Source organism: Mustela erminea, chromosome 10 (assembly GCF_009829155.1).
Source record: "Mustela erminea isolate mMusErm1 chromosome 10, mMusErm1.Pri, whole genome shotgun sequence".
Lineage (NCBI taxonomy): Eukaryota > Metazoa > Chordata > Mammalia > Carnivora > Mustelidae > Mustela > Mustela erminea.
In genome coordinates this window covers 15,652,351-15,673,961 of record NC_045623.1, presented here as the reverse complement: position 1 = coordinate 15,673,961, position 21,611 = coordinate 15,652,351, and the positions used below count along the sequence as shown (strand labels likewise).

Genomic DNA, 21,611 nt, shown 5'->3' with positions numbered 1-21,611 from the left:
GTCTCTCCCACTCGGTACTATGTTAGGTACCATTAGCGCAGGAACTTGATTTGTTCCCCATTCATTCGCACTGCCTGGAAGCACAGACACATTTATTGTTTGTTGAATGAATGATGAATGCATGCTGGTCACAACTCTGTTTTACTGATTTATCCATTTGTTTAGCGTAACGCCCCCATGTGAGCATAAACTCCGTGAAGGCTGGGATCGTGTCCGTTGTGTTAACTGTTATATCCCCTAAGCTTTGAACAGAGCTAGAACACTCACAAGTGCAAAGACATATTAAAGCAAGGTGGGGGCAACGAAACTGACCTAAGGAGCTATGGGAGTACTCACAGATCCAAACCGCACCTAAACAAGTACGGAAAAGGGGTGAAAACTAAAAAGAGAAAGGTGAGAGTCCCGGCAGAAGGAATCTCGCGAGGTCATGGGCAGCCAAGATGGCTTCCAGCACTTACCGCCACACCTAATATGGCGACCCCAGGGAGGGTTCCTGGACGAAATAACGCGAGAGTTGCATCACAGCTACAGTCCGAGAATTGAGCTGGGGGTGTGGAGCAGCCAAGATGGAGCCGGCAGCCGGCAGTCCCGGCCCGCTGATCATGAACAACAAACAGCCTCAGCCGCCACCACCTCCGCCACCGGCAACCGCACAGCCTCCACCCGGAGCCCCGCGGGCCGGCGGAGGCCTCCTGCCCGGGGGGAAAGCCCGAGAGTTCAACCGCAACCAGCGCAAAGACTCGGAGGTAAGGAGCTTCGGGGGGCGAGTGTAGCACCGGGCGGGTGACGGCGGGGGACCCGGGCCCGGGGCTGCTTTCGGGTTCCAGCTGGGCTTCCGGAGGGTTGGAGAGAGCCCGGTGGGAGAGTTGTCATTCTACAGTGAAAGGAGCAGGAAGCAAGGTTGGCACCCTTGGGGCCGGGGGCGTGAAGCCAGGGTCCCATCCCCGAGCTCCGTCGTTAGCCAGAACCTCCCGGAGCCAGCGACTCCTCGTGTTCTTCTCTGGGGCCGGGGCTAAGGGTGCGGCCTCCAGGCCCCAGCTCCTGGGGAAGCCGCACCCGGTCCCAGTTCGGGGGTGAGGAATCCGTGGTCTACTGGAGTGAGTGCGCTCCAGGGGCGGGCGGCTGCACCCAGATCCCTAATCATCTCTGTCGCCTGGTCCTGTGGGCTCCGCAGCGTGCGGTGGGCGGTGTGTGTGGGCAGGGAAGGGAGCTGGAAGCCGGACGGAGCTAATTATCACTAATAGTACTACTCGTCCGGAGATTTGAGAGTAGGCGGAGGTAACATTCCCAGTTCGGTCTGACCTTAGCTATTTACAGGTCCAGGCCATAGTTTCACAGTGCCTAGTGCGCCAGATGCTGAAGTGTTAACGATCACAAATATACATTGTAAACAGGCATTAGGGCTCAGCATTCCCTTTCTTGCTAGTGGGCTGTTCCTCCGGTTCCGGAGACACCGTAGTCTGAAGCTGACTAGTCACCTCACCCCGAGTTAAAGAATTCCTCCCACTCCCTCCCAATGTAGATTTCATGAATGAAGACACGCACGTCGCAGGATTTTAGGGCTTCTTAATCAGTACGTTCCCAGAGTATTTACTGTGAGGTCGTCTTTACGAGAGAACTCAGAGGCTGATCAGCAGTAAAGCTCTTAATACTGAGAGGGAATTCCTCCTTGTCCAGAGGCAGTATACCAGTCATACCAAAGGCTGAAGATAAGTGAAATCAGTTCCTCTCAAGCTTTTGTATTTTGTTGTCAAGTACAAATCTCTGGCAAGGCAGTGTCAAAATTTGGCAAGTCCAAAATAGAGGTGCACTGAGCTTGATGGGAATTATTTGAAAAAGCAGTGAAGCTGACTTTTTAGGAGCCTTTGCCTGGTGGGGTGGGAGGATTATGAAAGTTGTGGGGGTGAGCCCACCCTTATCAGGAGAGGAGTTACGGTTTAAAATTTTTCTAGGTTGTCTTGAAAGATCAAATAAATACCCTTTGATGGATTTGAATTTCTCCTTCTATCCTTTAATTTCCATATAGACTCAACACGTGGAAGGCCAGCCAGTGAACACTTAAGCTGAGAGATCTGTTTCAATTTATTTTCTTAGAGATGTCTGTGCTGCACTCTCTCTTGGGGCAAAGCTGGAATCAGTAGCCTGGTAGCCTGAGCAATGCCTGGAGGACAGGGAGGACATCACTTGATGAGAGCCCACTGTGTGCTACATAATTTTGATTAGTCCTTAAAAACCTTCAAGATAGATTTTTGTCATCCCCATTCCGTAAATGAACTGAAGCTCAGGAACTTGTGAAAGTGTGCAGTCTGTTGCCTCTGACAGAGTAGAGTTCTTCGTGTTTTTCAGTGTCTGGGTTTATTATGTCATTCTGTGGGTGGTCTTTGTCTTCCTAAGTAGCTTATAATTAGGCCTGAAGACTTTACCTACTTTGTCACCTCTTCTCTCTTCCCAGCACAAGGTGTGTTCTCAGTGATCACCTATCCCCACCAGTGAAAAGATCCTCTGTCACATTCTCTCCTGTGTGTGTGAGAGGGAAACCATTCTGTTAGACTGCGCCTTCTCTGTCAGTTCTCACTGAAATTTGAGAAAAGGGCAGGAAAACTGAGGGTATCAATACTCATTTTGTCCTGAGCTGTTAATGGCCTACTACTAGCCAGAAAGAAGCAAGGCTTCCGGAATCTTAGCATTGTATGGAAGGGGTCATTCACTGCACAGAACACTTAGAAATTCTGTGTTCATTTATCTCACAAGATTTTATTTGACTATAAACTCTTCATTCAGGGCGCCTGGGTGGCTCAGTGGGTTAAGCCTCTACCTTAGGCTCAGGTCATGATCCCAGAGTCCTGGGATCGAGCCCTGCTTTTGGCTCTCTGCTCAGCAGGGAGTCTGCCCCCCCTACCCTTTCTGCCCACCTCTCTGCCTACTTGTGATTTCTGTCAAATAAATAAATAAAATCTTTTAAAAAAAAAACTTCATTCATTCATTCAGGCGAGGTAGTATGCTGGGCATTGTGAAGTTGCTGGTGAACAGAGTGGACAAAGTTCTCCTCAAGGAATGGAACTTGCATATTGTGGAGAGACAGACACAAAACAAGTACACATGCTGGCATATAATTAGAAGTTGTGCTCTTAAGGGAAAGTGGAAGGTGCTCTGCAAGGGCCCAATAGGGAAACCTGAGCTAACCCCGGAGACAAAATGTGATAAAACCCCAGCAAATTGGAGGCAGTGGTGTCTTGTAACACAGCAGTGTCTCTAGACGCATATTATTTCCTCCTTCAGAAAACACTCACTGTGGTCTTTTGCATTACTGTCTCCTCTCCTCCTCAGGGCTATTCCGAGTCACCAGATCTCGAGTTTGAATATGCTGACACAGACAAGTGGGCTGCAGAGCTCTCGGGTAAAGCACAGACCTTCTTATTATTTAGGATTTTTTTTTCTGTATTGATCTTTAATAAAATTAAGAATGAATGTCATTTTGGAGTTCATTTTTTCCTTTGGTTACCTAGTGATATATATTCGTATATATCAGTTGTATAAACTTGCATATATATATATATATATACATATGCACACACACACACACATATATATATACATACATGTTAATTATGGGGTTCCAGCTATGTGTATCTCATAACTTTGGTTTTTCCTTTGCTTTGGTGAAGCCTCTCTGCTGTGGTCAGCTAAGCTGGCTGTGGCCTAGTCGCAGACAGTGGTACTCCTGGGCCATACACTATCTGCCTGACAGTGGTTTCTCCTGGAGCAGTAGGTCATGCATGAGGTCTGTCAACAGGTGTGCCTGCATCTGTGCACATGTGTTGCTGCCACTGCTACTCACATGTAACATTAGGCTAGCCTGAGCTGCTTCTCAGGCCTCCATAGTACAGGTCCTAGTTAGGAGATCATGGCCATTTGAGAGGCACATGTCCATGGCGGCAGTCCGCCTTGCGTGGCATGGTGGGATTGATGTGCACCAGACTGGAAATGCCTGGACTTTTGTGTAACCAGCATTCTGATTGTGTGCTGCAAGGGGAGTCTGCATTCTCTCCACTGTGCACATCAGAGCACTAAGATCCCCTTAGTAACTGGATAGTCCAAGAGTCACTGTGACTCAGGGAGAGAGTGGAGCCTAGAGGCAAATGCCTTATAGTCTCTGCTATGGACAAGACCTGCTGTGGCATGTGGACATGGAGCTGATGAGACTTTGTTCTTGATAGAGCTGTACAGCTACACAGAAGGGCCAGAATTCCTGATGAATCGAAAATGCTTTGAGGAGGACTTCCGGATCCATGGTGAGATGATTCTCCGCACTTCTTGGTTTCTTTGACCCAGAGTCCTGAGAGCTGCAGGGCTTCTCTTAGTCATCTGAGTGACTTGAGTCATCCTGGACTGGCCCAAGAAACCTGCCAAACCATGATTGTGCCAGGCCCCATGTGACCTTTAGGGTGGGCTTGCTGGTGTTCTGGTGGTGGCTTTGCAGAGTGTGAGTACTGGGGGCAAATCTTTATGTGATTAAAATTGCATCAAAAAACAGCAGTGTTTTAGTCTGGAAATTTGTAGAGCAGTACATGACCTTCTGCCTTACCTAGAGAGTTAACTTCTCTCTCTGAGTGTTCTGGCCTTGTGACAGTCTTGAATGTGGTGAGTTAACATAGGTTCATTCCATCATGAGGATTTTTCTGGGCTCAAGTGCACCTGGTCTCTTGCCCCACAGTAACAGATAAGAAATGGACCGAGCTGGATACCAACCAGCACCGTACCCATGCCATGAGGCTCCTGGATGGCCTGGAAGTCACTGCCAGGGAGAAAAGACTCAAGGTGGCTCGAGCAATTCTCTATGTTGCCCAAGGTACTGAGCGGGCCCCCCAGGCACCCTGCAGCAGCTTTCAGTGATGCCGTCCAGTGCGATCCTGGGAGGGCCCCCGCGAGCTGTGCCTGTGTTTGCAGGCACGTTTGGAGAGTGCAGCTCGGAGGCAGAAGTGCAGTCCTGGATGCGCTACAACATCTTTCTGCTCCTGGAGGTGGGCACGTTCAATGCATTGGTGGAGCTTCTGAACATGGAGATAGAGTGAGTTCTTCTGAGGAGCTGGAGTAGGGAAGGGGAGGCAGGGGCTGAGGGGACAGGGCTGGCAGAGCTCAGTGGTTTTGAGAAGGGGGAATGGGCCAAGTGGGGCTGACGGGGTCGTCCCAGGCTCTGTTCTGACTAGTCGGGTTGAACCGTGGGCTCTTCTGCAGTCGAAGCACTTATCGTAGCATTTCATTCCCCCACTGGGCGGCCCTTGTCCGGGCAACTCCTTGTCTTCCTTCCTGGGGGAGGGCCTGACTCCCAGATGTCTCCTGCAGCAACAGTGCGGCCTGCAGCAGCGCAGTGAGGAAGCCGGCCATCTCCCTGGCAGACAGCACAGACCTGAGGTGAGGCAGGCAGCTGGCTTAGGCTCCCTAAGAATGAGATCAGAGCCGGGAATGGGAGGATGTCTTTGGGAGCCCTTGCTATGTGTGTGATCCTTCTGTGCTCACCCATCTCCATGTGTCCTGAGTCGGCCATGCGGGGGGCGGGGGCTCTCCCTTGGTGGGGCTTGGCTGAGAACTGCTCCCGCAGGAAATCTAGGGTAAGGCCACCTAATAGAGCCCAAGTGACGTGCGGCCTCCTGCCCACACTGCTGCTGACAACTTGCTGGTGTGATGTTTTGTGCTTGGTGGAATGCACGCCGTGTGGCTCCTCGGGCTCCACCCTCTGGTGCGCAGCTTGACCCCCATCTCCCTCACGATGTCCTGCCCACAGGCAGTAATAGCAGCTGCTAAACAATGGGGTCACCTTCCCATTTTGTGCGGCCTAGCATCTGTCTCTATGAGCTTGGTAGTTTTCAGACTGGGTGTTCATGGTGTTCCCCACTGTGGTCCCGTCCCTGGGTACTACCCCTGGCTCCCAGTTTCCACTCCAGCATGGTAGCACTTGCGTGGTCTTGTTTTTGCTTTGACCCTGTGCTGCTTTGTCTGACCTGGCATCTACTTCCACAGCTTGCTCCCACCTCTGAGCTCTTCTTGCTCAGGGGAGCTTAGGGCCAGAAATGCTTTGGGCCATTCTTGTTCATATTCATCTAGTCAGCAACCATTGATGAAGTGCCTGCTTGGATGAACACCTAGCTCGATGCTGGCATGCAAAGCAGAGTAAGATCTGTCATGCCCTTAACAGCAGAGGACAAGAAAGGCCACCCCAAGGGGCATTCTGTGGGACTCTAAGTTTGCTCTGTGTCACAGCCCTCCGCCACCAACTAGCCTTTGTGCACATGCTTTCCTCACATTAGCTGGACCATGGAGAAGCCAGGACGCTCCCTTGCTTCACGATTGTGCAACATTATGAGCTGGCTCTTGTTCCCAGGGTCCTGCTTAACATCATGTACCTGATTGTGGAGACTGTTCATCAGGAGTGTGAGGGTGATAAGGCTGAGTGGAGGACCATGCGACAGACCTTCAGGGCTGAGCTGGGTAGGGCCCTGGAACCCCTGGGGTGTTGAGGCCCTGCCTGGGAGCCGAGGCTGCTGGCCTTTGGGAGGGTCCTGTTCTGCTGGTGATCCTGATCCCTCTGTGTTGCCTCTAGGTTCCCCCCTGTACAACAATGAACCATTTGCCATCATGCTGTTTGGGATGGTGACCAAATTTTGCAGCGGCCATGCCCCTCACTTCCCCATGAAGAAAGTTCTCTTGCTGCTCTGGAAAACAGTATTGGTGAGTACCTCCTTGAAGGGGAACTCAGCTGGTAGGGGTCAGGCCAGAGACAGACTTTTCACTATATATCCTTTTAAACATTGAATTATGTGATAAACTCTATATAAATTGATAGATAACTAAACTATAAAACTTAGGTTTAAAACAAAACAGCACTTTTGTCTCACTGTAGCTGAAGAGGACTTGGCCCTTTGGTCAGAACAGATTGTTGGCTCCCTGACACCTACAAGCTGCTCCTCTAGTCATAAAATACCTTCTCCCCAGACAGGCTGCTTCCGAACCTAGAGTGTATGAAGTGATTGGAGACAGAACTAGAGCTGGTGTAATTGGGTCCCCTCGGTCAGAGGTCCCTTGAGGGAAGCAAGAGCAAGCCTTGTGCTAGTGCTCTCTTCCTCAGGGGGTTGTGTAGAACTTGTTTCTGGCTGGGGGAGGAATGGCCAGCAACCTGCCCAGCGCCCTTCTGCACCCAGTGGAGCTGCAGATGGGGTTCCTCCTTACCCCTGGGGCTCACCTCCTCCTTCCAGAGCAGACCAGCTCTGCAGAGCCGGGCTCAGGGAGGTTAGGGCCTCTTTAGAACGGTGTGCACATTTTATTTTGGTCAGAGGTCAAAGCTTCACTGAAGCCAGAGACGAAAGCTGAATACCACTGGGGTCTGGCTTCTAGGGGCATGATGAGAGGGAGCCTGGGTTTTTTTGTGGGGGAGTATGTAATAGTGTATCACCATTTTGAAAGACTGGCATGTATAGCCTTTGAAGTGTTTGACTCTCACAGTCTCTTCTAGGAACCTGAAGGAGTAGGCTCTTCAGTCTGCCCTCCTGATATGATGAGTGTATCATACGGAGCAAAGCATGGCCACTAGCTCAGTCAGCCTGCATGTCTCCTTCCCTTGGTCTGACTGCTCTGCTCCCACGTTGGTGTTGCTAGATCCTCGTGTGAATAGGTTTAGTCCCTTGTTGAGAGATTGGTGCAGGTTGTGGTGTCACGCAGGGCTTGGGGACCCACTCGTGGAGGTGTTGAGCCTGGCCCTGCCTTTGTCCGTGATACAGTGCACCCTGGGTGGCTTTGAGGAGCTCCAGAGCATGAAGGCTGAGAAGCGCATGGTCCTGGGTCTTCCCCCGCTGCCTGAGGACAGCATCAAGGTGATCCGCAACATGAGGGCTGCCTCTCCGCCAGCGTCTGCCTCGGACCTGATTGAGCAGCAGCAGAAGCGGGGCCGTCGGGAGCACAAGGTGAGGGTGACGGATGTCCCCTGTGAGTCCCAAGGGTCCCAAGGTGCACAGCACATGGCAACATGCTCCCTGGGTAAGCGGGCTTGTTGGAAATCCTCTCTGACCAGCTAGTCCAAATGAAGGCCTCTGGGCCAGGGACACTGTGCCTCTAACCCAGGGTCTGGTTGACCGAGGGTACTCACAGCATGGCACTTTTGAGACACTGGGGCAAGAAAAGCCTTTCGGGCCCAGCGTGGCCTTCCTCTTAGGTTTTTCCCCTGCGCTTGGCTCCGCCTGCCACTTTTCTTTGTTATAGCCTCTCTAGCCTTCTTGCCCTTACAGTTGCTCGGTTGGCGCTTGTCTGATTCCCCTTCCCTCTCTTTTCAGGCACTGATAAAACAGGACAACTTGGATGCCTTCAACGAGCGGGATCCCTACAAGGCTGATGACTCTCGGGAAGAGGAAGAGGAGAATGATGATGACAACAGTCTGGAGGGGGAGACATTCCCCCTTGAGCGGGATGAAGTGATGCCTCCCCCGTTACAGCAGCCTCAGACTGACAGGCTCACCTGCCCAAAGGGGCTTCCGTGGGCTCCCAAGGTCAGGTAAGGCTCAGATATCTGGCACACTCGTGGCTCCTAAAACCAGAGGCCTCCCAGCCCCAGCAGGAGGTCCTCTGCAGGGCCAGGCTGACTTTGGCTCCGGGATGAAGCTCCTTAAAGTACTCTGTGTTGGCCCAGAGGTCTCAGGGCGCTGGCCCTGCTCTGAGAAACCCGTGTATGGCTCTTAAATCAGTAATGTGAGTTAGTTTTTGGCAAGCCGTACTAATGAAGGGGAGAACCAGGACAGGTAACTGAACCCATCTCCACTTACCCTGGGGTTGTATGTGTTTTTAACAGAAAAATTAAAGAATAAGGAAGAGTTTTTAGAATCATAATTAAGGTGTTTGAGGTATGTGTGAATGAATCAATAGGTGGGAATGTGCCTGGGTGTATAGAAATGGTATCTGTTTGAAAAGGTGCCAGCTAGGGGCGCCTGGGTGGCTCAGTTAGTTAAGCATCTCTTTGGCTCAGGTCCTGCTTCTGGAGTCCTGGGATTGAGCCCAGGCATCAGGCTTTTTTGTTCAGCGGGGAGTCTGCTTCTCCCTCTCCCTTTGCCCCTCCCCTGCCTGTGCTCTCGCTCGCTCACTCTCTAATGGAGAAATAAAGTCTTTTTTAAAAAAAGCCACCAACTTATGAAATTGGAGGACATGTGAAAGGATACAGAAGTCAGTTTCTTGATTTGAAACTCCAGTTTTCAATGATATCTGATAGCAATGTAGAGCTAGTTGTCAGGAAATGCAAGACGTGGCAGTTGTTTAAGATGGACCCAGGACGCATAGGAAAATAGCTGTATTTGATAGATCTAATGGTTGTAATAACTTTAGATATTTGAGAAATTCTTTTGACAGACTCACTAGCTGAATAAAGTGTCCTTTTCAGTTTGATGTAGCACCTTAATTTTACCGGTAAACTAGTTACACATAATATTTTCAGGTTATAGATCCAACAACATTATAAAGGACTTTAAAATAGTCTGAAGATTTCAGTTGATTTGTTTTTTTTCTTTCTTTCTTTGCTTTTTTTCTTCCCCCTAAAAAGAAAAATAATGGTGGGATACCGTTTTTCCTGGCTTCTTGTGCATTCTGTGTTCTATTGACCATGACACCTTGAGATAACATTTTGTAAAAACCTTGTCTTTGTCTTTGGCAGAGAGAAGGACATTGAGATGTTCCTCGAGTCCAGCCGCAGCAAGTTTATAGGTTACACTCTAGGCAGGTGAGTGTGATCTGACTTCCTTTTGAAGAAAGAGGTAATGGGAGTTCTTTCTCCTGGCCTTTGGTGTTTAGGGATCGAGGCAAATTGCTGTCTAGGCTTAACACAGGTTTTCTTTATTCTCCAGTGATACAAACACAGTGGTGGGGCTGCCCAGGCCAATCCACGAAAGCATCAAGACTCTGAAACAGGTAGGTAGGTGGCTTTGAATGAGCTTTTGACCTACTTTGGTCCCAAGTGAGTAAAGTGAGAGCAGTCCATTGGGAGAAACCTTTTGAAGAGTTTTGTTTGCCTGAAGGAACCTGGAGTGGAGGCATGGGTGGGCTCTGGCAATGCCCTTTAATACAGCTCTTTGTAGTTTTACTTATTTTAACTGAATTTTTGTTGGGGACTTGACTGGGAGTTTATTAGAGATATTACTTGATAGTTGCTGTTTTAAAGGGCCCAATAAATTGCCCTCCCTTTTCTGAGTCCAAGTTCTAAGCAGTTGAGATAGAGGAGTAGACAGATGGCAATTGAATCACCAACTTTATTGCTAATAGAGCGACTGGACAATGAGGCATGAGAACACAACAGTGATATGCACCCTATGTTTTACTTCCAGAATTAGGCAGACTCTACCCAGGGCCAGGTGGTGCTGGAACCCTCCTAAGCCTGGTTGAGGAACAGAAGTGAACATAGGCTTTTCTTTTTTCTAAAGAGAAAAGAGTAGTTGGCTGGGCTCAAAGTCCTATACCTCCCCTGATACTCACCAGTTGGCAAAAGGAGGAGGGAGTGGTGGAACGGGTTGGGAGAGTAGGGGTTTTTGACACTCTCCGTGTGGGAGGAAGCATCAAGAGTGGGGAAGAGGTGTCTCCCCTGACAACGTATCAGGAGTGGAAATGTTGATGTAGTTTTTTGAAGTGTATTTTTGAGATTTATAGTATAAGTGGGCTAAGTAGGTCCTGTGCTGCTCGGCTTTTCTGAATCCTTGACTCCCCCTCTGATAGTTTTCTACCGGCTCTATAGTTATCTGAAAGCCCCTTTCTCCTTTGTTGTTTTCTAATCTGTCATGTGGGTTTTAGGCTGGATTTAAGAAAACGTGCCCACTTAGAAAAATATTTCAGGTTTTGAGTTAGGGATCTTTGTGGTGTTTTAGCCCTCTTTGAGAAGATTGTGTTTGAAGAAAATTGAGTAGGGTCTTTGCCAGGGTGTGGGGCTTCGGCCAGAGAATGAGAGGTGTTTCTCTGCTCTCTCTCTCTCCAGCACAAGTACACATCGATTGCAGAGGTCCAGGCCCAGATGGAGGAGGAGTACCTTCGCTCTCCCCTCTCAGGGGTGAGTCTGAGGCTTTCTCTGGCCACTGGACCCCCAGCTGTTCCTAGTCACTAGGAACAGTGCTGGGCCCAGATCGCAAAGCTGCCCCAGGCCCTGCCCTCAAAGCTCCCAGTCTTACTCCCGCTGCAGGGGTGGCATGTGTCTAGTGTGGGGGTCAAGAGCACGGACTCTGAGTCTGTCACCTGCTTCTGACTCCCGCTCCACCACTCAGTAGGTGGCCACTCAGGCAAGTTACTGGATCTTACTGTGCTTTGGTTTGCTCGCCCGTAGAATGGGAATAGTAGTAGTACCTTCTTCACAAGAGTTGCAGAAAGGATTAAATGAGTTAGTACAGGTAAAGTGCCTCACATGTTGTATTATTCAAGGTTTGCTGTCATGATCAATGTCATTATTTACATTGCTACTTACATATGCTCCTCTAGCTGTCTAGCAAGCTGGCTCAGGAGACCAGTCGGGATGGGGGGATCTCTATTTGTACCTGTTGTGTTAAAAGGGAGAAGAGGAAGTAGAGCAAGTACCTGCAGAAACCCTGTACCAAGGCTTGCTTCCCAGCCTGCCTCAGTACATGGTGAGTGCTCCTGTTCTTGGGCTCTTACATCCTGCTCAGGAGGGCTTTCGGTCTGGGGCCCCTTTGGTGTCCCTGCCCACTACACTGGTCTTGAGAGTGTGCCCTGCCAGTGTCCTTCAGCCCCTTTTGCCGCCCACCTGCGCTCCTCTGGAAGGACCGCCTCTCAGGGCTCAGGTCTGCCTCTCCCCAGATTGCGCTGCTGAAGATTCTGCTGGCTGCGGCCCCCACCTCAAAGGCCAAAACGGACTCAATCAACATCTTAGCAGATGTCCTGCCTGAGGAGATGCCGTGAGTGGTGTTCCCGTGAATGGCGCAGGTCGGGGACCCCCGGGTAGAGGGGAAAGGGAAGTGTTTTCCTTTGAGCCCCAGTCTTGCTAGGTTGTTTCTCTCTTTGGCTCAGTTTCTCTGTAGGTTAAGTTTAGGGTATTCCTGGCTCAGAAGAAAGAAACTATATCGGATTAAATATTTAGTTCTACTGGTTGGGGAAGTGGTTTAGTGTGGTGGGCCTGGATTCTGATGTGGACTCTGCCGCTGAGTGAACTGGGGAAACGTCCTTTCCTCCCCTATAAAATGAATCAGGCTGTGTTTGACATTTCCTGAAACCCTCCCTCGAAAGTGGTGTGATCAGGACAGCCAGGACATGTAGGTTTAGCTTCTGGACACTTTACCAGCCAACAGCCGAACCTGAGTGGGGTGCGGGTTCTTTTCTATTCACCGGTGATTTGGCAAACAAAGTATTTATGGGTTATCTCAGGGCGCTGGTGAAATCCTTAGGGGTTCTTTTTCTCTGGGGCACTGACCTCATTGCTTTGATACAAGAGTACAAACCGAGATCATTTTATGCTTTGAGAAGGACCTGGGCCTTGATCTGACCTCCTGCCAGCCTGCCAGTACCTCCCAGCTCCCTGGGGTTTGGGCCCCTTGAGTGATGGCCCTGTGAGGGAGGAGGCAGGGATTGGCTAATACCAAAGGGAGTGTCCCAGAACACAAGGCCATCGTGATGATCCTTGGAAGAAAGGTTCCAGAGTCAAATACTAAACCTCTTTTTACAGAGATTTACAGTGAGAAGCCCTGAATGAAGAAACTGATTGAACTCAGTGCTTCTTCAATTTATCTGACGCCAAAGCCCTTTTTTCTCCATAGTGTGAAATGTCTCCATGTACTAGTGTTCCACAGAATACACTTTGAGGGACCTAAGTTCAGATGGTAGCAAAAACTTAGGAACAACTTGAAAAGGAGAAGTTCATTTTGCGAGGAAATCAGGGAAACAGGCTAAGAATGTGTTTGTGGCCTCACAAGAAATAAATTGTGCTGAGCTGGACTGCCTGCAGGGTGGGTGGGAGGAGCCTGGGGCCTGATCTCTCAGGTGTCTGGGGTGAGGGTGTGTGGGGGGGGACGGGGAGGAATGGGGTGCGGCACCCTCTGCCCAGGGAAGGCTCAGGAATCCCGTGTCTCCTGTGAGCACCAGGAAAGGCTGTGCTGTACACACTGGTGGCTCACCGGGGAACTGTGTTTCCAGCACCACGGTGTTGCAGAGCATGAAGCTGGGCGTGGATGTGAACCGCCACAAGGAGGTCATTGTTAAGGCCATTTCTGCTGTTCTGCTGTTGCTGCTCAAACATTTTAAGTTGAACCACGTCTACCAGGTACTTCCAGGGACTGCCTGCCTTACTCACTGGGCCAGGGCCTCAGACAGTGCTGCTCCTCCAGCCCTAAAGAACCCAGGCCTTGACCTTCAAACCCCCTTGAGCTCTGCATGAATGTTTTTAGACACAGTTCTCCGACCAAGGCCTTTTATCATCGGAGGAAGGAGGGTGAGGTCCTAAAGGGCATGCTTAGTTTTTTCTGTTGGTTTCAGTTTGAATACATGGCCCAGCACCTGGTGTTTGCCAACTGCATCCCATTGATCCTGAAGTTCTTCAATCAAAACATCATGTCCTACATCACCGCCAAGAACAGGTGATAAGGATGAGGGAGCAGGAAGGGGTGGGTATGGCCAGATGGCAGGGCTCCCTGCTGGCCTCGCCTCCTGAGCCTGCTCAAGCCCAACAAGCCAGCACTCCACCAGGCCCCCGGACACAAAGATGAGTGAGACATGGTTCCTGCTGTGGAGAATGCCAGTGTGTCCAGTCTGAGTCTAAGCTACTCTAGTGACAGGTGACTCAATCTGTGCTGGGTAGGAAGGTTCTCATCCTGGGCTCCAGTGCTGTCCTCAGTGTTTGGTGCTTTTTTTTTTCTTTTCTTTTCTTTTTTTTAAAAGATTTTATTTATTTATTTGACAGAGATCACAAGTAGGCAGAGAGAGAGGAAGGAAAGCAGGTTCCCCGCTGAGCAGAGAGCCTGATAGGGACTCAATCCCAGGACCCTGGGATCACGACCTAAGCCAAAGGCAGAGGCTTCAACCCACTGACCCACTCAGGTGCCCCTGTTTGGTGCTTTTTTGAGGAGACTGGCTAGGCTTCCTGATCTCTGAGGGGCTCTGCCATGTGCACCGTGAGACCCTGTCTGCTCCTACCCCTGCCGCCCCTCGCCTGGGGCCAGCAGATTTGACAATGTGCGGCAGGGTGAGCTCTCATCTGGACACTGTCTCCACGAGGGGTTCGGCGTACATTAATTACCTTGAGAAATCTTCCCCCTCCCCAGGCCCCAGGCTCATTACTTTGAGGAAAGCAGGGACTCTGGACCTTACAAGATGGCAGGCTGGTCTCTGGCCATAGAGGGACCCTACAAGCTCTCTGATAGTAGGGATTTCATCTTCCTATAACTGGGGGAACCAAGGGGTGTAGATAAGGCAGAGTCCTACTTCCACTCCCAAGTGAGGGAGGAAGGCCAGGAGCCAGCCCTCTTGTAGCTGCTTCACCAGCCCCTAGCCTTTGCTCAGGATGGGGGCCCTGGCTCTCTGCAGCATCTCTGTCCTGGATTACCCCCACTGCGTGGTGCACGAGCTGCCGGAGCTGACCGCCGAGAGTCTGGTGAGTGGCTGTGCTCTTCCCCAGCTGTTTCTTTGGCGTGAGGGGTGCTGATGGAGGGCCTACCTCCCCCGACACGGGGATGGAGGTGTGCACAAGTGTGAGGTCACTGTTGAGTGCTGGCTTTTAAAGCACCGAGAGGGCATAGAAGGGCCAGAGGAGGGAGCTTGCCGAGGGGAAAGATGTGGATGTAGGGAGTAGTTGGTCAGGAGCATGGTCTTCAGGGGCTGTGGACCCCGAGCTCCCCTGGCCTGGCTGCTTCCCTCTCCCACGCTGGATCTCTGTGGGGTGCAGCTCTGAGGTGGGTGCCAGTGCCCCAGGTGTGGGGGCTAAGGGCACAGTCTCCAAAATCCACATGCTCCACGTGTCCTGCAGAAAATTTCTAGGGAGCTTCCATACCCCTGCCAAGCTCTGGGATAGCAGTCCTCCAGGGCTGAGGAGAGGAAGACCCGGCAGTTCTGAGAGAGGCATGCGGGCCTTGGCCACTGCTGAACACCTGCAGCTGTGAGGGTTATAACTGTTCCCGGATTCTCCCTGCAGGAGGCAGGTGACAATAACCAGTTTTGCTGGAGGAACCTCTTTTCCTGTATCAATCTGCTTCGGATCTTGAACAAGCTGACAAAGTGGAAGCACTCGAGGACCATGGTGAGCTAGTATAGTCAGCAGGCACACAACTTGGAAGTCTAGGCAGAGGGCCACACCCCGTGCTGTCCCCTCCCAGGGTGTCCCCAGGGCGGGCTCGCTGCTGCCCCTACATCCTTCTCACAGCCTTTAGCCATGTCCTTGCATTTAATGGCTCATTCCTGGTTCCTTGCTGAGTTGAACTGGAAGCTAGAAGAGGCTCAGTTGTGCCCTGATGCCGGTGGACACAGAGAAAAGGGATTTTTCTATGTCCTCTTAATCTCCAGTGGTACCACAACCACGATTCTGGGAGTCTCCCTTAACCCTGAGTCAGGATGCCTTTGGGGTGGGGATGTCCGTGAGTCCTTGGAAATTTTACATATGCGCACGTAGGAACGTGAGAGGGTTCGGCTTGCCTCAGATTTCGGGATGACCCGTGATTTAAGTGGTGGGAGTGTCCCGGGAAACCCCTCACTCTGGGGAGACGGAGATGGTCACTTCCCCTACCTATAACCCCAGAAGCAGTGAGTAGAGGGCAAGGTTCAGGTGTTAATCTCTGCCCGCAACCCGGCCCTCCATGGCCCTTCCCAGATGCTGGTGGTGTTCAAGTCGGCCCCCATCCTGAAGCGCGCCCTCAAGGTGAAGCAGGCCATGATGCAGCTGTATGTGCTCAAGCTGCTCAAGGTGCAGACCAAGTACCTGGGGCGGCAGTGGCGGAAGAGCAACATGAAGACCATGTCTGCCATCTACCAGAAGGTGCGGCATCGGCTGAACGACGACTGGGCGTATGGCAACGGTAAGCTCTGGTGCGAAGCTGGGGGTCTCCTTTTCCTCTGAGGAACCCGCAGAGTCCAGGTCCTGCCTCTGTACCATCCCGCTGAGAGCTCCAGGAAAGATGTTGAGAAACTGCCTGGGATTGGCACATGTGATCACCCCCATTCCTCTGTCCCCCTGAAGGAGTTCCTTTTCCAGAAACTGTCACAAGACGCTTACCCATCTTTTCTCTCCCCACGACCACTGCCTCGGTTCTGACCACTGAAATTCTCACAGAACCAGATGGTTTCCTTGCCCTCCTTTTCTTCCCCTCTATCAGTGCCTCAAACTGAGCCCCTGTGATCTTTTTAAAAAGCAGGTCCTGTGGCACTAACTCCCTAAGTAAAATCCTTCATTAGCTTCTGAACTCTTAAGCAAGGCTTGTGAGGCTGGCCTAGTGTCTCTGCGTAACCTGATCCAGCTTCTCTTCAGCTCAGTCTCTGTCCCACACAGGGATCTTGGCCCATTAGCCCCACTGTCCCCTATGTTCCTTGCTCCCAGCAGGGTACCTCCCTCATACCTGTAGCTGTTGGGTATCCACATGTGTGCTTCCTGTCTGGGCGGCCACCTCAGAGTGGAGTGGGCTCTTCCTGGGCTTTCCTGAGCGTGCTGCCACCCCATTCGGTTTCTTGCCCACAGCCCCATGGCCAGGTGACCACATCAGCGCCCCCGTGCCCTGTGAATTTGTGCGGAGCCAGAGTAGCCCCTGGGGCCCTGGCCAGGGAACTGAGACAGTGAGCTTCCTGCCATCCATCCCAGAGATCCAGGGAGAATGTGACTTCCAGAGAAGTGTATCATTCCGTGGCCCTCCCTAGCTGGGTCCCCACTAGCTGCAACATGGCCTCTTTATAGATATGGTCTCTCTCTTTTTACCTGGTTTTCTTTTGTATCAAAGTAAAAAGTCCTGTCAGTCTTCCTGAGGATGGGGATTGGAAGTCTTCTGCTCTGGGCTGACAGCATTGCAAGCCAGAGTCAGCCTGGCCCCGAGCTTCAGTGAACCCGGGAGAGCTGCCACAAGGGCTTGGCTCCTAAACATGTCTTCCTGCTTTGTCCCAGATCTTGATGCCCGGCCTTGGGACTTCCAGGCAGAGGAATGTGCCCTCCGTGCCAATATTGAACGCTTCAACGCCCGGCGGTACGACCGGGCCCATAGCAACCCGGACTTCCTGCCTGTGGACAACTGCCTACAGAGTGTCCTGGGCCAGCGGGTGGACCTCCCTGAGGACTTCCAGATGAACTATGACCTCTGGTTAGAAAGGGAGGTCTTCTCCAAGCCCATTTCTTGGGAGGAGCTGCTGCAGTGAGGTCCTGGGCAAGGGATTGACAAGGAAAGGGGGAGTGACCTGGAGGTGCCCCAGGGGCTGTCCCAGTCTGTGGGTGCAGTGCTCCCACCTTCCTCCAGGTGGCAGCATGGCCCCACGGTGCCCTCCCTAGGCCGTGCTGGGCTGGTCGGGGAGGCCAGATTTGGCCCCTCATTGATTCCCAGCGTCCTGCTCTGAGTGCAGTCTGCTCTCAGCTTGGGATCCCCTCTTCCTTCACTCCTCCCTACCCTCTTCTCCTGGACACGGTTGGTTGCAGCTCATTTCTCATTCAGCCCAAGGCTGGGAAAAGCTGGAGTGGGCTGGGAAGCCATTGCATCTGAATCGCAGGGGTCACGCTGACTCTTCCCAAGATGCACAGATTCTTGGCATGTCAGCCTGCTGAGGAGGAGGGCTTAGGGTATGGGCCAGGGCCAGAAAGTTGGAATCTTGGTTTTGCTTTGGGGGTTTCTGATGTCATTCCAGCCTCCTGCTAAGTTTCGTCCAGAAGCAGTTGCAGAGGCTCCTACATCTGCCTCAATGCTTTGATTTGGGATGGGGTTAGGGGGTAGGAAGGGAAGCTGCGCTTCGCCAGAGATGCCACTTCTCCTCTGGGTTTGCGAGGGTCTGTAAATATCTATATATATATATCTCTGTGTATTCTCTCATGTCTTGTGGGGTTTTTAACGTGTTTGTGTATTCTGTTTACATTAAAAAGAAGCGAAACCAATCCCCATTGCCGTGTCTGCAGGAAGTATGGCCCCTATCTCCTCCCATCTAGAAAGTAGCCTTTCCTGCCAGCATTGATGGGTCACCCACTTGTTCCCTGCCAGGCTACCTGCCTTTCCCACCTGAGAGGGAGAAATGGGGGAGTTGACACTTACCCAGAGTGTTTTTCCCCACGTCAATCTGGAATCGCTTCAGCCCAGCTCCAGGGCTCCTGGCTGCTGGGGTGACCCGTAGTCCTGTGTGCCTGGGTTTGATGTGATCGCAGTAGAAGCCCCAGGCATCTCTGGATCACACTTCTGAGTTGGCTTCCACTACAAACCAGTTGTAGTGCCAGCGAGGGAGCGGCTGAGTCAGCGAGGGCTCAGCTGCTCTGGGCCCTCACAAGGGTGGGTGGTTGGGAGCGAGAGGAAACCGCTGTGCCCAGAGCCTGGGGAAGCAGTCAGCCTCACAAGGGGAAGGTGTGTGTTTGGAGGGCACAGGAGCCCACATTGCTGGGGAAGAGGCAAGGGGATTCTCTGTGGTAGGTGTTGGTTGGAGGCCTCCTGGAGCCTGCACCTGGCCTCTAATCCCTGGACACATGTGCTTCCACCTACTTCCATCTCCGCTTCTACCTCCTTCCATCTTGAGGTTCTGTTTCTGGTGCAAGTGATACCATAGGACCGTTCTCTTTTCAGAATTATTTGAAGGTCCCTTCTCTTACCTGTAGGCCATGTGTATTGGATCTTAAGTCTCTGAGGGGTCTTGACTTACAAAGGAAATGTACTCTGGGGAGAATCTCCCTTTTGCTGGTTCAGTGCCTTCCTGGCCTGGGTCTTGGCTGAGCCCCAGTGCAGGCCCCAAGCTGGGCTTCCAGGGTAAGCCTGCATGATTTGGAGCAGCAAGGGTGAAGCCAACACTGTCCTTTTTCTGTAAGCTTCTGAGGTGGGAAGTTCCCTGTGACTGACTGAATTTCTGCTCCTCGGTAACTTGCACCAGACAAGGGAAACAGACACCATTCATGTGTGTGGGATGGAATTTCTTCTGTTCCTAGCCTGGACCAATAGGAAGTATGTATCTTGAGATTTTAGTTCAGGTAAGACAGATTTTCACTTTCCTACTCCACCAGGCAGCCTGGATCACTGAACCAGCCTGTCTGAAGTTTTGCTTCGTTCCCCTTTTTATGATCTCCCCAGTCTCTTCTGAAGTTTCCCTTAACCAGAGGTGCCCTTTTTTCCCCCTCTTGGTTTGCAAAGGTCTGTAAATACTTGTATATCTAACTTACCTATAAGTTTGTGCAAACAAGAATGCAGAATATCAACGCTGCAGCTTCATGAAGCCGGAATGGGCAAGTGAATGCCTGCATCTGTGGGCCCAGGGGCTGGCCCAGAGAGGCAGAGCCATATCCTAGCCACAGAGTGTGCTAGTGCTGGGCTGGCCATTCAGATCCAGGCTTTTGTACAAAAACAGCTTTTGGAGCAAGTGGGCCACGTTCTCTTCGCGGTTTTCTTTCTCATCTGGGCCCTGAGATGGGCAGGGTACATGCAGGCCCTTCGTAAATGGTTGAGTTACACAAAATGTTGATGATTGCTACCAGGCTGAAGGGCTAGGGCTCCTTCCATCCACTGACAGATGGGTTACCTGGTGGCCTTATCACCTGAGGGAACTGGCCCTTGTTAATCAAAAGCGTTTACCACTTGGTGCCACATAGGTACCAGGTCCGGTCCCCATGCTTCTTGAAAGCTTGTTCCCCACACAGGAGCCAGCCAGTGTTCAGTGCTTGCTGTATGCTAGCCGCTACTCTGAGTGCTTTGTATGTAATATCTTACTGCTTTTAATAACTCTGAAAGGTACCAGCATTACATGAGAAACTGGCACAGAAAGGGTAAGGAACTTGCCCATGGTCACAGAATAGTGAGAGCCAGGGCCTGGATACAAACCAAGGTCTCTGCAAAGTGTGTAGGTCAATGCCATCGTCCCCCCTCCCTGCCCCCCGCTGCCCCCGCCCCTAGCATTTACCACCAGTGCATTCATTTGCTCTTTTATTCCCTTTAGTCTGTCAGTACTTAGTATTTGCTTAAGCATGGTCCTTGGCAAGAAGATTTTTGGCAGATGTCCACTAGGCCTTGCTCTGGCTTCTCATGTGCCCCAAATGTGCCTTCGTTGAGGTAATTCGGGGGCTGTCACTACTATCTTCCTCTTCGGCCTGAGCTGGGTTGTCTTTCTGTCCCGAGTCCCAGAGGCCTTGCGTGTGGCTACCCCACTGTTGCTGTCAGGCTCCTGTCCCGGGAGGCTGGCTCTCTCTGTCCTCTCAGAAGCCCACTGCTCCAGGAAGCTGTAGTGGGGCCATTTCACTTGTCACTTGGCACGATCAGCCTCAGACTGCAGAGGGCCTGGAGCTCAGTGAGCTCAACCCTCAGCTGGCTCATTTGTAAAAATCGGTTTAATAATAACAGGTGGTCATGAGGGCTAAATAAGATGATGGATAATGGCTTCCATGCCTGGCTGTGGGGGGACAGCACAGCTCATAAGTGACAGCTCTTCGTAGTTCTGCTAAGGGCCCTTCCAACTCTAGCCCACTCTGAATTTGCTTCCACTTCCTGAATCCCTTGGAAAAAACTTCCTGCCCCCTTCAAGGGCCAGAACAATGTCTCAGGCCTCCACCAGTCCCTCCTCCTAAACTCACTGCTCTGTACACAGAAGGCTTCCAAAAGTCAGCCATTGCCGGGCCACCCTGCCACCCTCCCTCGAAGGCGTCTTCTCTGGGCCAGGCCTCGTTCCAGGTGCCCTGGGCATCCAGGTGAACCGAACACCACACTCCCTTTCCTTGACAAGCTGTCGGTCGTTAGACAGGTGCCTCCAACAGCAAGCGAGAGCAGTAGCATGGTGGACCCCAAGACATACCCGTGGGGCCACCTGGGCCCCACCGGCCCCAGCCAATGCCCTGGAGAAGACACTGGGTAGAGGAGCCTGCGTGGGGTTGTGGGGAGGGTGGGGGCTCCAGCGTCCGGACCATGGGTCCTGAGAGTATTGCCCCTGGGGAAAGTGGCCAGGATGAGGCTGGAGTGGGAGTGCAGCGTGTGCTCCCTCCGTCTGACAGGGGGGAAATACCCGGCTCCTGGCCAGGCTGGGCTCAGTTCCTGTCTGGGGCTGCAGAAGGTCTGCTCCTAAGGGCTGTAATTCAGGTTGATGTGTAAATGCTTGGGGGAAGGTGGGGAAGGAAGATTGAATGCCTCTAATGAGAAGCATTTCCTCATGCCCGACTGAGACCAGAAGCCTGGACCGAAGGGCCCGCTAACAAGGGCTCTGTGCTCCGGACCTGGGGTCTGTGTCCCTGCCCGCACCAAGATTTAGGACAGGGTGGGTGGGCCTCACTAGGGCAGAGAGGAGCCTTAGCAAAGGGGCACTGAGCCTAGCAACTCTCTTAAATTTTGGATTCCAGGTGGGGCCACTTCCCCTTTCTTTTTCCAGAAGGAGTTAGCGTAGCCCCCAGCCTGGCCTGGGGACTAGGCTGAGAGCCGAGGTCACCTCTGGAGTGAGGCTGGGGGCAGGGGCATCTGAAGATGGGGGGG

At 51.9% G+C, this 21,611-nt stretch overlaps 1 protein-coding gene across 1 annotated transcript; it reads left to right on the top strand.

Annotated features, from left to right (window-relative positions):
* Positions 1-528: 528 nt before the first annotated feature.
* STRIP1 (striatin interacting protein 1) lies at positions 529-19,892 on the top strand. Its single transcript, XM_032303818.1, has 21 exons — positions 529-746; positions 3,328-3,397; positions 4,218-4,292; positions 4,715-4,849; positions 4,948-5,068; positions 5,344-5,412; positions 6,380-6,486; positions 6,599-6,726; positions 7,773-7,955; positions 8,322-8,539; positions 9,686-9,751; positions 9,876-9,939; positions 10,994-11,065; positions 11,559-11,633; positions 11,824-11,921; positions 13,153-13,279; positions 13,492-13,592; positions 14,539-14,605; positions 15,143-15,247; positions 15,815-16,019; positions 17,093-19,892. The coding sequence occupies exons 1-21, from the start codon at positions 567-569 to the stop codon at positions 17,338-17,340; spliced, it is 2,514 nt and encodes an 837-aa protein (XP_032159709.1). The 5' UTR covers positions 529-566; the 3' UTR covers positions 17,341-19,892.
* Positions 19,893-21,611: the final 1,719 nt, after the last annotated feature.

Bases quoted from the DNA above. Each gene is read 5' to 3' on its own strand.
- STRIP1 (XM_032303818.1), top strand. From the start codon at position 567: ATGGAGCCGGCAGCCGGCAGTCCCGGCCCGCTGATCATGAACAACAAA. The intron at 4,850-4,947 runs GTACTGAGCGGG...CTGTGTTTGCAG, and splicing joins AATTCTCTATGTTGCCCAAG to GCACGTTTGGAGAGTGCAGC. The intron at 6,727-7,772 runs GTGAGTACCTCC...TCCGTGATACAG, and splicing joins TGCTCTGGAAAACAGTATTG to TGCACCCTGGGTGGCTTTGA.